This window comes from Propithecus coquereli, unplaced genomic scaffold, assembly GCF_000956105.1.
Source record: "Propithecus coquereli isolate 6110/MARCELLA unplaced genomic scaffold, Pcoq_1.0 Scaffold302, whole genome shotgun sequence".
Taxonomy (NCBI): domain Eukaryota; kingdom Metazoa; phylum Chordata; class Mammalia; order Primates; family Indriidae; genus Propithecus; species Propithecus coquereli.
Genome location: NW_012148642.1, coordinates 1039987 through 1056616, shown reverse-complemented (window position 1 = coordinate 1056616; position 16630 = coordinate 1039987). Strand labels below are relative to the sequence as shown.

At 45.5% G+C, this 16630-nt stretch overlaps 1 protein-coding gene across 1 annotated transcript in view; it reads left to right on the top strand.

Annotated features, from left to right (window-relative positions):
* The first annotated feature begins 3834 nt into the window (after positions 1-3834).
* Positions 3835-16630, top strand: part of TMEM178B (transmembrane protein 178B) — a 367840-nt gene continuing 355044 nt past the window's right edge. Inside the window, exon 1 of the mRNA XM_012649757.1 lies at positions 3835-4502. Coding sequence (XP_012505211.1) covers positions 4121-4502 — 382 coding nt within the window. The 5' untranslated portion in view covers positions 3835-4120. The remainder of the gene's footprint in view (positions 4503-16630) is intronic.

The window sequence follows — 16630 nt, the reverse complement described above, 5'->3', positions numbered from 1 at the left end:
GGGTACCATTTGGATCCCTTCTCTAAGAAGGGACAGGATCACAAAACTGCTAAGGACCATGAAGGGAGTGGGTAAGGCACATCCTGGGAGGCAGGCCTAAGAGAAAAAGTTAAAAAGCAAGAGCACAAAAGAGGTGGAATAACAGGAGAGGGAGGAAAGATGAGGACAAAATAAACAGGTACATGTATTGCGAACGGGCAACTTCCTGGACCGCTAAAGGTCTCAGGAGCACCTTCAGCCAGTTCTAAGAAGAGATGAGAGTTGGGAACCGGTTCATTGCCCGCTGCTGAAGAGGAAGCCAATATAGAGACAGAAGGCGTTACCGCAGAGAAAGAGTTTAACATTGCAGGCACCATACAAGGAGATGGGAGGAAGTTCTCAAATCCATCTCTCTGAAAATTTGGGAGAAGGGTTTTTAAAGATAGTTTGGTGGGCAAAATTCTAGGCAATTGGGTCTGCTAATTGGCTGAGTTCTGGGCGGAGCTAAAGGGGTGTAGAAATTGTCTTCTTTGCTGAGTTGGTTCTTGGGTGGGAGTCGCAATATCTACTGAATCAGTTGCTGGGTTTGGGTGGGTCAGCCGTTCCACCGGAATGCAGGGCCTGGAAGATATCTTAAAAACTAGCCTTAGGTTTCACAAGGGTGATGTTATCTACTGAAGAAAGCTGGGAATCTTTATGATCATCAGCTATGCGATTCCTGAATACTAGGCAATTATAGGAAAGCAAGCTAGGGAACGATGGCTGGTTATATACGTATTTCCCCAACCACAGTTCTCACCTTGTGGCCCTTTATTAATTGTATATAGGGCGGTTTCACCAGGAGACGAAGGCTCCCATGCTAGCTGTGTGCCTCGACTTCCTGAGTGACCTTGTAGATGTCATTTCACCGCTCCGCTTCCTCCCTATTGTCAAATGCGAGCACCCCGTTAGACCGAAAGTGCACTGGGCTTTACGGAAGAAAATGGCTTCAGAAATTTAAGACGTCTGCACGTGTGTGAAGTGTTTGCGCTTGTTTTCCTATTTTCAAGGTTGCGGGGTGGGCGAACTGGTAAAGAGGCGAGTAGAAAGTAAGGTGAGAAGACGCTGTGCCCAAAGTCGCTTGGCTCTGCTTCGACATCCTAGGGAACCCAGAGGGCGGGGATCTGGCCAAGGACACATGCCTGCAGCCGTTCGACCAGCCAGGCACCCCAGATCCAGCGGGCATCCCAGGCTATACTGTCCCTTCAGCAAATCCCATTGCAGGATCCGGCGACGAAAAGCGAGGCACGCCCCTCCCCCACTAGATGGCACTGAAACGCCTTGTTCGCGATTTTCAAAATTCAGGAAGGAGAAAAAAAATGACAAAAAGAATATGGTGGAGGTGCGCTCATTTTGGCCCACGAGCCCCGTTGTGCAAAGCAGGGTGCCGGACTGTCTTTTTTCCCCCAGGGCAGCTCTTGACCCGGCAGTGTGGGATCTCGACTTTGGAGTGAGGGTGAAAATGAGGGACGAGCATTAGAGTGAAAACCCCAGTGTTTGAAGCAGGGAGGGAGGCTCCCAGCCTTTGCGGCGCGGTCTCACGTGAGCGAAGCAGGGGCCTGGGGATCGCCTGGGGCCCACCTGCTCAAGGTCTGGGGTCCCGCACGACCCCCCAGAGCCCCCGCATCGCCTAAAGCCAGCGGCCACCCACACAAACGACAAATCCGCGCAGAGGTTTTCTGTGACCCCACCTCCCTTCTCAAAGCATGAGTCCTCGAGTGTTTTCAAAATCTCTACTAACCGACTCGCCCCCCCCCCCCACTAAAATTCTCTTCTTCTAGTCTTGAATGGATAAGCCAAATCTCTTCTTTCTTTTCCTGCTGAGCAGAGAGGGCAGGGGGAGGTGGGTGTGTGTCGAGGTGCCTGGAGCTGGCTTGGGACTGGACCGGGGCTGGCGGTGACAACCCAGCCGCCGCTCTCAGCCAGCCCCGGGCGGGCGGAGACTCCTGTAGCTAGCAAGGCAGCGACTGTGGCTTTCTGGGGAAAACAAAGATGAAATGCAACCCGACACCAGCGACGGAAACCGGGGACGCAGGGAGCTCGTTCAGCCCCTCTGAAGGCCGACTCCGCAATAAGCAGTTTTTTCCTCTAAAGAGCTGTGGTGGATTTGAGGGAGATTTCCATGGCTGAAAAGAGAAATAGGAGACGTAGGCAACATCCCTAAATTTATAATAATGCATGTAAACATGCTACATACCACATATGTGTATATGTGCATAAATATGTATGTGGTAGGGCACATGCCTATCTAGACACCATTGACTTGCCTGGTCAAAGAATAAGGCTTAGACATTTCGTGCCTGGGAAATGGTGCAGTTTATCTTTAAGGAGGCTAGAAAAATAAGAGATGAGGCTCACGTTGCACAGATGACATCACTAGCTTTTGGCTGCGCGCTCCGTGTTCTCGTCTGTGGGCTTTAGCCAAGGCTGCAGCGCCCGGCGCCCAAGCACAGAGCGCGGCAGCGGCTTCCTCCGGCGCCCGCAACCGGGCGATGCGATTTCTGGAGCCCCCCGGGCGCAGCCTGGGCTCTCTAGCCTCCCGGGCACAGGCCGAGCCTGCGAGGCCTCGGAGCCGCAGCGGCTAGAGGAGCAGGCTGGGAGGGGAAGCCGAGCGACCCAGCCTCCCTCCCCCACCCTCGCCCCATTCACCTCGGCGACCACCGCGCGCCGAGAACCGGATCGTGGGACGCCGAGGCCGGGACGGGATTCTCTGTACGCTGCCGTGAGCCGGCATCTCGGCGGCGGGGTTGGCTGCGAAGAAAATGGTGCAATCTGAAAGCGGCTGAGCCCAGCTAGGCAGAGCAGACGGGGTGCCAGAGTGCCAGGGGCTCAGGTGGCGGGAGAAGGGGTCGGATTGTTTCGAGGGGCCGGAGCTGGGGGGGGTTTCTCGGTGCCTGCAGCATTTTCTTTGCACCTGGGCAGCACGCTCCCGGGGCTAGCCGGAGCCAGATGAAGTGAGGCGGAGGCGTCGCGGGAGAGGCAGGTCTGGAGGCGGCCGGGTGGACACTCCAGGAAGAACACGGCGCTGGGGAGAGCGGCATGACGCCCCGGGGGCTGGCTGCAGGGCCGGCCTCGCGCCGCGACGGCGCGACCTGTCCATGGTGTTGAAGGCGACGCGCGCCGAGCTCCGAGCGCCCTGCGCCGTGCGCGCTGCCCGGTGCGCCCTTCTCGGCGCAGCCCGCCCCTCGCGCCCGCCAGGTGCCGCCCAGTCTCCGCAAACCCTGGGCCAGGACTCGTCCAGTAACGCCGCCAGGGTAACCGCGCCGTCGGCCTGAGGGGCCTCCTGAATGGCGAGGCCGGAGGCAGGCGACCAGGGAGCTCCCGGGGAAAGGTCGGCCGAGACACTGCGTCCGCTGGGAGTCCACCTCTGAGCGCAGCACGCGGGCCAGAGGAGCAAGGGACCTGCTGGTGACCAGAGGACGGAGATTTTTAAAAGACCCGGCCCAGAGAAGAACATTTCTGGGTGCGCGCCCCGGGTCTTCGCTTGCAGACCGGAAGGGGGAGAGTCCCTGAGCAGGAGACCCAGGCGGGACTCAGGGCAGCCAGCCCTGGCACCTGGAGGCTTCTTTTGCCTGCCGGCCGCATCCTGCTGTCCAGCAGCTCCTCCTGACTACCCACCCCCCGTCTCCCGCAGAAAGCCAGGCGAGTCGGTCCCGTCACCACCCTGCACAAAGAAGCCCCAGCAAGCCCCACCGCAGTCGAGGACACTTGGCGTTTAGTTTCCGGCCCGAGGGCAGCGGCGCTCAAGCCGGGCTGCGCGCCGAGGCGGCGGGTTCGGAGCAGTCGCTTCCTGCGGGGCGGGGAGGGGGCGGGAGGCAGCCGTGTTGGGCTCGCCGCCGCCGGAGGCTGCACCTGCCCCAGAGGATGCCCAGGAGCCCGCGGGAGCCTCTCCGGATCAGAACTTTTTAGGCTGCCCGCCCCCATCCCCGCATCCCCGGGCCGCGCACCGGTAGGCGGGGGCCGTGGGGGCGCCGCCGCGCGAGTCCCTCTCGTGTCCCCCTCCCCACCCCCAGCTCGGCCGCCTGCCGCTTTGTTCCGGGCGCGCCGAGGGAAGGCGAGGCTGCGGCGGATCATGCCCATGGTGTAGCCGCCAAGCGGAGGCATGGCTGCCGGAAGGTTACTGCTCTACACGGGCCTCTCGCTAGCGCTCTGCGCCCTCGGCATGCTGGCCGTGGCCATCTGCTCGGACCACTGGTACGAGACGGACGCCAGGAAGCACAGGGACAGGTGCAAGGCCTTCAACACCCGCCGGGTCGACCCTGGCTTCATTTACAACAATAACAACAACTTGCCGCTCCGGGCGAGCCGCTCGCGCCTGGACCGCTGGGAGGGCAAACTCCTGCGGGCCCGGAATCGCCGGCAGCTCTTCGCCATGAGCCCTGCGGACGAGTGCAGCCGGCAGTACAACTCCACCAACATGGGCCTCTGGAGGAAGTGCCACCGGCAGGGCTTCGACCCGGAGATCGCCGCCCTCATTCGGAAAGGTAAGCGCCAGGCTCGAGGCGTGGCGCTGCGGAGAGCCCGGCGCCTCTAGGCCCCGCAGCCCTCGCCTCTCTTCCCCTGGCCACAGGCTGTCAGATCTGGTTCCGAGCCGTCCAGTTATCCAGGCCTGGCTAAGCCTCGAAGTGTCCAGAACTTGCCTCCCTGTGGCTGATAATGAAGCGTAGTGGAGGCTTAACTCTCCCTCCTGCCTCTTGCCTTGCGCTTGTCTGTCGGGATTCGAGTGGAATCGCACGGTCTGGGGTTTTTATCCAGGGTGGTGCTTCATCAGCCTCTAAGAAGGAGCGGAATCTATAACGGTTTTCGTGCTCCTAAAGGAAGCCCTTTAAGAGCGATCTGTGTGTTTGTGTGGGGGGGCAGGGTAGATAGGCTCCTAATTTTATCTTTGTTGAACTGATTTCAATCAAGGGAAATTGGGAGGAACATCTCACAGTGAAGGCCTTATTCACACCAGAAACGGTCGCTGAGTGCTGTACTATACCAGGCATGGTGCAGACACTGGTCATATAAACATCAGTAAATCATAGGCCCTGCTCTACAGCAGCTCAAAGCCTGTTGACCAGTAGCATCGTCACACAGTTCTTTATTTCTGCTTTTGAAAAAGTGGTTGACAGTAACGACTTGTGTGCGCTGAGTGTTAGCAGGGTCTAATAAGCACACAAAAAGTATTTCTTTGGGTGACACCAAAGTGGGCATTTCAGAGGAAAAAAATGAGACCTTTAGAAGATTTATGTAAAAAAATACTCAAAGTGTACCAGAACAGAAAACAATCTGCATTAACTGATGATAAAAATTTATTTGACGCTTTGGTAGGATCACATAAATAAAAAAATTCTGCTTATCTGATGCAATTTGTAAATCTTTTATGATTTATACATTGGGGACCATCCTGTTGCCTCAACCCACTAGAATATTGTTTGAATGTGTATTAATATTGCTCTGAAGAAAGGAATATGTTCTCTTCTATGGCAGCTACATCCTGGGAAGATGTGCTGATTTTGTGGATATTGTCCTCCCCCCTTTTCATTCTCTTCAACTATAAATGTTGATGCCAAGGCGACAACCATGCTGTTATCTGCAAAGTGCCTTGAGGCCAAGGCGTAAAGCAGTCCTTAATGTTTCTTATTATAATGCTGTGAGGTTTGCTGATGTTTTAAAATAATATCTGTGAGAACTGATGTTGTTCTTTGATTTATAAAATTTGCGTTGATGAGAAAAAAATCGTTGATTTGAAAAAAAAGTCAGTTGTTTAAGAATGACAAGCAGTGAGTATGGTCTAGGTGGCCTGGTCAGGTTTCGGTGAGGTAGCTTCAGAGAGAGAATCCATCTTAGGGTTTGTTTTGTAGCTTTTTTAGAATGACTGGGGATTTTAGCTGATTTAGTTATGGGTGTATTAATGTTCAAATATCCCGTTTGTTTCATGATTAGGTTCTTATGAGAGCAGAGTGACCCATTTGGAACTCTACAACTTTGTAAAGACGTATAGGATATTAGGGGATTCCAGAAGAGAGCAACTTTGGTTTGAGAAGTAGGAAAACAAGAGGAAATAGAATAGTTGTTGACAATGGATCACTTTATAACAGTTTTCAAATTTATAAAGTGTTATTTTATCTATCATTTTCTGCCTTCTTTAACATTGAAATGGGAGGAAGTTAGCTGAATGTGAGGGATAATTCAAGTTAATAAGACTGGCAAACACTGGCAGGATTTGCTGAAGGACATTCTTGAGTTTCCTTTCTTGGGTGCCTTCTAGAACAAGACAGGTATCTTTCTGTCTGGTATTGGTTAACCCCACTTAGAGAAAGGGGGGTGGAATTCGTGGCTTCTGGTGATTCCATTCAGGGCTTTGATTCCCTGGTGCTCTGCTTGGCAGTCTGACTAGGAAGGTTGACTTGGTCTGTGCACCAGAGGGATTGGTTACCATAGTGACATGTTCTTCCGGTGAAGCTGGAAACACAGTGACAGGGAAAGGGATAGGGGAAGAATGTACAACATTTTGACTTTGTATCAACTAATTTTTAATTGCAGCAACAGAAAATGGACATGGCACAGCAGGGGTATTGAATACACTGATACCTAGAGTTGGCAGGGCATTGTATTTCACTTGAACTAACAGAAATGCTGCTCCCCATCACCCAAAATACAGCAATCACTGTCAGCTGCAGGCACCCGCTTACCATGGCTGTTTCTGTCCATTTGACATTCTTGTTAGGTATTATTGAGATAGATGGCATGCCAGCCTTACAAATCTTGAGAGACTTAAGGTCACTATCTTCATTTTTAACCCCAAGCATGATCTTTGAAAACCAGGTCTTCCTTTTCTGAGCAGCAGTAGATACATTTTGGAAATAAGTGCATCTTATATTAGTAGAATTCACCAATAATAAATATGTAGAACATAATTTATAGACCTAATCAGTGTTCTTCCTAGATGGGCAGATTCTATAAGGAAGTGAAAATGACAAATTGATATTACTATATTTAAATTTAAGGCACGTTAGGGAAATATATTTATCTTACATTATTCCTGAGAAGGCTCAAAAGGTACCTTTGACTTTTGTCTTTTTTGAAACATCTTCTTAGATTAAAATTCTAGGAGATATGTATTGGGAAAAAGGAAAGGAAAACCAGAGAAAAGATTGTTTAAAATCTATCAATATCATGGGAAAATTAGAGATTTATCTGAATGATCTGAAGAACCCAGTCATTTGTTAAATTGATGTTCATTACGCTAGAAAGTGCTGTTTGTGCATTTTAAAATAAAAGAAAACTTCACAATTCATATGAAAATAAAAGTCAAATCTATATATGATTTGAAGATAAAGTCCTCGGGATTCATGGTCTTTCTGAAATCCATTTTTTTCAATGCCCTGCTGCCATACTGTACTCACCGGTATGCATTTCTGGTCACTGTGTATCTATTTGTTTGCATTGCAGAACTGTAAGTTCCTGGAGGGCAGAAAAGACAATCATTTGTAAAATACACATGTTAGATGCTTGGTATTTGGGAATATCTTATACAAATTAGGTTCATAGAAATGTATCCATCAAGAGCTTACTCTAATGGTAGGAATACTTGTGTGGGAATCCAAATAAAAAATTAGTTAGAAAATCGTGACGAAAAAATGAACCAGTGTGGCTTTCAGGCCAGGTTAATATGGCAACTGATGCTACATAATATACCAAAGGAAGATTTCTTGAGTAAAAGCTTTGCCAAGGAATAAGGGAAACACACAATTATTTTTTGGATAACACATGTGACTGTGCAGATACACATCACCCATGGGTATTACTTTTCATGTTAGATAAGATTTTAATTATGTCTTTCCTGGAGGTAGGATTGGATAGGGGGGTGCAGCAAGGGTAGATTACCCCGAATTCCTATTTACTGTATCCATGAGGAGTCTTAAATCAGCTCCTCTGATCTTCTTGCTTTTAAACCTCATCCATGTTCCCCTAGTAAGTCACTGAAGGCACTGGGGACAGATCAATGACAAGATCAGTTTCTGAAATCCAAGAGATTTCCAGACCCTTACGAGGAGCAGCTATAGGTAGGATTTTGTTCCAGGGAACTCTAAGCGAACACTTATATTCTTTGGTTTGTACTGACATGTTTTATTAACATGGTTTGAAGTAAGTAGAGCTTCAACTGATACTCTAAGAATTTTTAATTATTTGAAAACTTGCCTTAAAATGGACTTTGACCTAAATGTTTCCATAATCACAGAGTGGTTGTCAATGTTCTGAAAATAATTTTTAAAAAACATTGCACATATTTAAAAATTAATGTGATCAGCAATAATTTACTGCACATGTATTATGGGATGGGCACACATCACTAGGATAAAGGGATGGATAACACCTGGTCCTCAAAATTCTCATAGTCTGTGAGTGTCACCAAAAATAAATTACAACTATGGGATGATGACAGCAGCAACAGAAAGAGATTCTTAGAAACACAGAGGAAGCAGTGGTAGATTGCTTCGGCAGTGGGAGGAGAAAAGGTGGGAAGAGGATAGGGAAACTTGTCCTGAGGAAATGAAATCTGAACAAGACTTTGATGAGGTTTGGAGGTGGATGGGGAGGAGAGGCATCTCAGACAAAGGGACCAGCTTCAGAGGCGTGGAGGTGTGAAATGGCAGTTTGGCTTTGTGAGTGTTGATTTCTGGGGTGAGGAGATGAAGCACTGTCCAGCACCAAGTTAAGGAGCTTGTATATCACATCCGCTAGAGCTATGCTGCCCCATAGGGTAGCCACAAGCCACATGTGGCTATTTAAATTTAAAATAGCCAAAATTAAATAAAATTAAAAATTCATTTTCTTAGTTTCATTTGCCACATTACAAATGCTCAATAGCCACATGTGGCTAGTGGCTATCGTATTGGACAGTGCAGATTACAGGGAACATTCCCGTCATCAGGGAAAATTCTCTTGGACTTCACTACATAGATCCTACAGCCTCTACAAAAAGCAAGCACATACTTTGTTTCAGATGAGGCCAATGACATGGTAACTTGGGCTTAAATTTAAGTATACCGTTCTATACTTTAAGAAACTTTGCTACTTGAATGTTTCTGGCAGAAGGTCAATTACACTAAATCTATATTTTATTAATTGTCCATCATTGACTCGCAGAATTCTCACATGCTTCTCCTTTCTTCCCTTCTGTCCCTCTCCCTGATTCCATTAAAAATTACTTGCATTGTTGACATGGTGGGAAAGAGATTAATAATAATTATAGCTAAACTTGATGCCAGGTACTCTTCTAAAAGTTCTACATATATTAGCCAATCAATTGTTTGTAATGGCCCTATGCAATGGGTATTAATATTATTTTTAATTCCTATTCTACGGTTGAGGGAACTGAGGCACTTTAAGGTAAAAACACATGCCAAGTCTCACAGTTAGGAAACAAGGGTGTCGGAACGCGAGTTCTGGCTCTAGGTTTGGGACTCACCCACTGCACTCTGCTGTCACCTTAGAATCTGTTGGGGCAGGGGTGGAGTGGAGAATACACTGGCGTATCCTTTTCCCAAAGTGAAAATAAAGAGGAAGTAATACTTTTAGAATCTTAATTCTAAATTAAGGTAATTAAGGTGGTTCACACACCTTATTTGGAGACCCACTGACCAAAACTCATACACGTTTTGTCATGCAATGTTTGAGTATTTCCTTTGCTCACTGTGGTGGATGCTGAAGTTATAGACATGAAGGACACATTTATTCATTCAACAGATATTTATTGAGGGCGTATGGGCTGGGCATCAGGTCCAGTGTTGGACAAAATGGAGAAGCTTACATTCCAGGGAGGGGAGATGACAATAAATAAATACCTATGGCATAAAAATAATATCTAATAAACTAATCAATATATAATATAGTACATGGTCAGTGAGCCATAAAGTGACTGATTGCCTTTAGGAAGTGTGAAGAATGACGAGTAAGCCAAAAATAAAATATAGCCTGTGCCACGTAGCAACCTCTGGTCAACACTGAGCCACGTAGATGATGGTGTCCCCGTGGGATTATAATGGAGCAAAAAATTCCATTGTAGTGACACTGTAGACATTGTAGTGCAACACATTACTGCTGTGTGTGTGGTGACGCTGGTGTAAACAAACCTACTGTGCTGCCGAGTCGTATGAAAGTCTAGCACATATGATTATGTATGGTACATAATACTTGATAGTAAACAACTGTGTTACTGTTTCTGTATTTACTATACTATGCTTTTTATCATTATTTTAGGAAATTAGAAGTTTATAAAGTAAAAAAGTTATAGTAAGCTAAGGTTAATTTATTATTGAAGAAAACAATTTTTTATACATTTAGCGTAGCCTAAGCATCCAGTGTTTATAAAGTCTGCGATAGTGCACAGTAATGTCCTGGCCTTCACCTTCACTCACCACTCACTGACCCACCCAGAGCAACCTGCAGCCCTGCGAGCTCCATCCGTGGTAAGTGCCCTATACAGGTGTATCATTTTTATCTTTTGTACAGTATTTTTACTGCACCTTTTTTATGTTTAGCTATACAGATACTTACCGTTGTGTCACAGCTGTCTACAGTATTGAGTACAGTAACCTGCTGTATGGGTTTGGAGTCTAGGAGCAATTCGCCTTACCACGCAGCCCAGGTGCGTAGTAGGCTAGCCCACCTAGATTTGTGTGAGTACACTCTGTGTCATTTGCTGAAATCACCTAACAACACATTTCTTAGAAAAAATCCCTGTCTTCAAGTGATGCATGAATATAGTTCTATTACTTTTAATTTTATACCATAGAGAGGCTTTGGGTGCTGTGGGGAAAAGAGAGGGCAAACCTAACATAGACTGGAGTTCATGTGGTTTCATTAGCTGAGCACCTCAGAGCCTGAGCTTCTGTCTGCATTCTTTATTGAGTTCCTGAAAGGCAGGAACTATTTAATGTCTTTCTCTCTCTCTTTCTTTCTCTCTCTCTCTCTCTCTCTTTTTTTCCTCCCTCCCTCCCTTCCTTCCTTCCTTCCTCTCTTTCTTTCTTTTTCCTTGCTCTGTTGCTGGAGCTAGAGTGCAGTGGCAACATCACAGCTCACTGCAACCTCACACTCCTGGGCTCAAGCGATCCTCCTGCCTGAGCCTTCCAAGTAGCTGGGAATACAGGTATGAGCCTCATGCCCAGCTGATTTTAAAAATTTTTTGTAGAGATGGGGTCTCGCTATTGCCCAGGCTGGTCTCAACTCCTGGCCTCAAGTGATCCTCCTGCCTCAGTCTCCCAAAGTGCTAGGATTACAAGTGTGAGCCATGGCGCCTGTCCAAAAACTATTTAATTTCTAAAACATATATGGGGTTCTGTACTTAGTAGGTCCTGAAAAACTGTTGGTTGATTGATTAAAAATCTTAAACCTAAGTCATACAGACAGACAAACACATGTGAGCACCCATAATCTTTTATATATGGCATGCACTGCCTTGACTCAGTGGGCAAATGAATGGATGGGGTAAAGAGATGTATGGTTTTTTTTTTTTGTTGTTGTTGTTGTTTTCTTTGAGACAGGGTCTTGCTCTGTTGCCTGGGCTGGAGTGCAGTGGTGTGATCACTGCAGCCTTGAACTCCTGCACTCGAGTGATCCTCCCTTTCCAGGCTCCTGAGAGGATAGGACTATGGGCACATGCCACCATGTTCTGCTAATTTTTTTTTATAGAGACAGGGTCTCACTATTACTCAGGCTGGTCTCAAACTCTTGGCCTCAAATGATCCTCCTGCCTCGGCCTCCCAAAGTGCTGGGATTGCAGGCTCGAGCCACCATGCCCAGCCAAGAGATGTGTTTTGAGCATCTGCTGTGTTCAGAGCCCTTTGCTAGGCATGGAGAGAGGACAAAGAGGCATAGTTGGTTCTTGTCCTAAGGGAGGTTACTCTCCAGCTCACAGTTTCCCAAGTTCGTTGTCATATGTGGTTGGATCAGGCTCTTCCTCAGGAGGTCATGTCTGCATCATCTGGATCAGGAATCAGCTGGTCAGGGAATGCAGGAGTGAGCTCTTTTTATTGAGTCAACAAAGTCAAGAGCCTTTTTTCTGTTCCAGAAGGTCGGTTTATTTATTCTTTTACTGTAGGGTTGGTAGGGGTCAATTAGAGGATTGATTCCATGTATTCCATTTTGGATTGTCATTAAAGATATTTTCTCCCTCTCTAACATGGGCAATCCTAGGACTTCAGGTGAAATACTGAACAAACTCTGGGTTGGTTTGACCCTTCTTATGCACACACACACAATCTAGAAGTTAGACTTCAGAGTCACAACTGTTTATTCAGGTGCAGATACTTTTATAACTTTTTACCCCAAAAACAATACACAGAGAGAGAAGGGAGTGAGTGACTTGGTAGATGAAAAGATGGAAACATTATAGTCTTGATTGGACATCTGCTGTTTTTGGGAGAATGTGTACGTTCTTCTACAGGACTTTGTTTCCTCATATGCAAAATAATGGGTTTGGGTTCTATAAACTCCAAGCCCTTCCACACTCTAACATTTGATGAGAAAGTTACATTTGGGTGACAGAGGGTAGATAAGAGGTACATGGTTGACAGAAGGTGAAAAGAGGGGAAAGGGAACCTGGGGGAGGGGAAGACAGAGAAAGGAATGGAGATACAAAGAAAGAGAGAGGTTTCTAAAGGGATCATCCGGGTGCTAGCTTCTAATAGGAAAAGCTAATTTCTTACCATTATACAATTATGTAATAAAAATGAATTTTTTTCTCTTTCTAATGATTTACAATGCAATTTTGCAGATTGGGGTTAAAAATTTAAAAACCTAATAGAGAAAGGTGGTGATAGATGCACAACAATGTGAATATATCTAATGCCACTGAACTTTAAAAATGGTTAAAATGGTAAATTTTATGCTGTGTATATGTTACACCAATTAAAACACATAAATAAATTTAAACACTTAGTAAAAGGACCTGGATTCTGTTCAGTGTGTAGAATACTTCATAGCCAAGCCTCTTTATTCATTCAGCGTATTTATTGAGCACCTACTATATGCTAGGTACTAGCCCAAGTATGCTTGAGATACAGAAGTTAATTGAACAGACAAAATTCCTGCCCTCATAGGGCTTACATTGAAACATTTTTGGGCATTAGAGTTTTCTCCTTTTTCTGAACAAAACTTTTAAAGAGCATCACTATATAAAACAAGTAAAAGTAATGAATACATTCCTTGGGTCATTTAAAATCATTGAATGATGAAGAACATTTCACTGTACTTATTCTAAAAGTGTATCTATTAAGCACCAACTATGCCAAGCACATTACTTGGGGTGAAGGATCTTGAGTGAAAATCCATTGTTCCTGTCCTCAAAGAGCAAAAAAGGGAGGAGATATGTAAGTCACTCACAAATATAAGCCTCTTGGTTGATTCTCAGGAGATCTGCATGCTGTGGGCCTGGGTGACTAGACTCCATTTGGGAGCAATCAGGGCATGCTTTGCAGAAAAGGCTACAAGTGTTGCTAAGATGCTCTTAGAGAGGTTTCTGTGGATTGAGAGGACAAAGTATTAGCCTCATTCTAAAATTATTAATTAATTCTGCCTAAATAATACTTCTCTAGTCTGCCTTCCACTCCTCATCCCCAGACTCCCTGTCCTTCTCCTAGGAGGCAGCCATTGCTACCAGATTTTTATAAATCATAGCAAAGACATTCTATGCACACTATTTATTTATCTATTTTTGTTTTTTATTTCAGAATATCACGGAAGTAAAAACATTTTGGTTATGTAAATTGCTTTTGCACTGTTTGAGTCAAAGTTATAAGTGTGCCCATCCCCCAGATAGTGTGCATTGTACCCGTTAGGTGTGAATTTGCCCACCCCCCCACCTGCTTGATTTCCGATGAATATTATTTCCATATGTCTATGTACAATATTTTAAAATAGCAAGTATAAATATAAGCCAAGCAGTGAATAGGTGATTCAAGGGTGAAAAAAGTTTATTTTTGCAGATTTGTATGCACAGAGATGACATTTAAAGGTCCTTCCAGAAGTCACTAGGAATCATCTGCAGGTGATGTTTCGTCTGAGTACAGGCTGCTGTGGGCATTCACAGAAGTTTGACAGATTTGCTGCTTTTATGGGAGACTGCAGTATCTGAATTATTTCAATTGATTTTTTTTGGCGTCAAAGTATTTTGCCAAGAAAAGGCAATTTACTTTATATTAGGTCATCTTCATACATTTATATCATTTCCTGCTTTTTCAAATGCCCTGCTGTTCTATATTCTGAACCTCACTCTGGTGGACACTTTATTTGCTCTAGAGTATCTCTCATTCAGTTTTGCCCTCAATTTCTCTTCATCTTTATAATAGTGATTCCATTTAGGCAATGTAACTCCGTTTCCCCAAGGCCCCAGAGCATTTCGCAGGCCTGGCTGGGGTAGGGTGGCTTTTACCTGAAAGCTGCTCCATGCTGTGTGCTGCTGCCTGTCAATGACACAACGTTGGAGAGCAGCTGCACACTCTCTTGCGAGGTTGAAGACACGCATAACTTGTGGCCTGGCCCTTCTGATCATGAGTATGTGAAACACACCCAAGAATGTCCATAGCACCACTGTTTGTGATGGTAACATAGATAAACAAAGAGCCCTTACGCGTCCATTAATAAGACAATAAATAATCAGGTATGGTATATTCATATGAGAGAAACTATCAAGATATATTTAAAATAAATGTAATAGAGCTATGTATTTCCAAGTGGATAAACATAAATCTGAGTGAAAAAAATAGGGTGCAGAATGAAATGTAGACTAGGATGCCATTGATATGAGGTTCAAAACCAGGTAAAAGATTATTAGATATTTACAGAAACATATTTGCATTGTATGTGTAAAAATATGCATGAAACCAATAAAGACAAAATGAAGGATGGTGTTTACCTTTCTCAAGAAAGGGAAAGAAATGGAATTGGGAAGGGTGCCAGGGGGCTTCAAAAGCATCTGTGATATTTTATTTTAACAAAAACAAAAATATCCGAAGCAACTATGGCACACACATGAGTGAACACTCAAGTTATATGGATGATTGTTACAATTCTGACAAAAAAGCTAGATTTAATTCAGACTGTATTGTTCAGTGTACAGGATGCAGGTTATTTAAGGAAAATTCTTGGAAAACTTTGTATTTGAGGCAGTCTTTGACTGACTTGTAAGTAGTAACAAGAGGCATTTAGAGAAGAGGTGAGTCAGGTAGCCTCCAACCAACAGTTTTCACCGAAAAGAGCTGATGGGGAAGGGTGCAGAAAAAATAGAATTTTGTTTCATTCCCTTCTGATGTGATGCAAGACAAGGAAATTGGGCTTTAAAATGACTGATTGACAAGACAGAGACTGATGTACACGTCACTCCCTCCTTTTTAAATTTCCTGCTGATTGTGGGGAAAAATCGAGAGTTCCAAGGGCCAGAAAGTTGACCTAAAGTCACCCCTTCAATTAACTCTGTCATGTGTTGAACTTTAAATAGATAGGGCACCAAGACAGAATAACTACTGAGTATGTGGGACAAACCATGATCGAGGCATTTTAACCTTCAGTTAAATTGCATTCAGAATTCAGTGAGAACTAGTGAAGAAAAAGGTGAGAATTGATTGAAAAAATCAGAATTATACTTTCCTTCTTTAGCAGTTTTCATATCACTTTTGAAACTGAGTAAAGAATGTCAGTCAGTAAAACTTTAAGTAGTTTTATTATTGATGAATAAGGTATAGATCATTTATTCCAAAAATTATGAAGATGGCTTCAACCAAGAGCCCCTATGTTATGGTAATGTGTTCCCATCTGCTCTGTTTGTACAAACCAGAGTTGAAACAGAAAAATCCCATCAGAATTTTAGCAAGGGTTCAATTTTCACCTGATAATGTTTTAAAAAATCAAACCTGGCATGAGGCTATTAAGGGATCATGAAAGTCCCAAGGGACTTCAGGGGTGTTGAAGCAGAATAACTTCAGTGCTCGTGTTTTAGTGGCCACAGGGCTGGGAGAGATGCCCAGGTGCAGCCCTGGACAGGCCTGCGCTGACGGTCCCAGGTGGATGAGCTGCTTTGTCTGTCGTGCTGTGCAAGGAGGTAGACACATCGCACTGCCTTAGTGAACGGCCTTCCGCTTTGGAAAAAGGCTGGCTTCTGTGTCTTCAGCCTCCTCTCTCTCACTCCTTCCTAAATGTTAACACCAGTGAAGCAGAACGTGACTCTTGCTTGGTCACTTGTTCCTTTTAGTTATGGCTTCTCTCCTCGCCTGGCTTTCTTCTTGTGCTCATGTGCACCCTCCGTGCACTTTCAGGCCCTGGTCCTGAAAACCTCACCTCCTCTGGCTTCCAAGGCACCATTTTCTCCCGGCTCTGCTTCTAGCTCTGTTCTCATTCCCTCTTCTTTGTTGGCTCATCGTTCTCAGCCGTGTGGGTGTTCTCCAGGATTCCACTTCACTTTCTCCCTCTCCACCTTTTCCTTGATCAGTTACAGCCATGTCTAAGGCCATTTTCTTTTTTTTTTTTTTTTGAGACAGAGTCTCACTCTTTTGCCCTGGCTAGAGTGAGTGCCGTGGCGTCAGCCTAGCTCACAGCAACCTCAAACTCCTGGGCTCAAGCAATCCTTCTG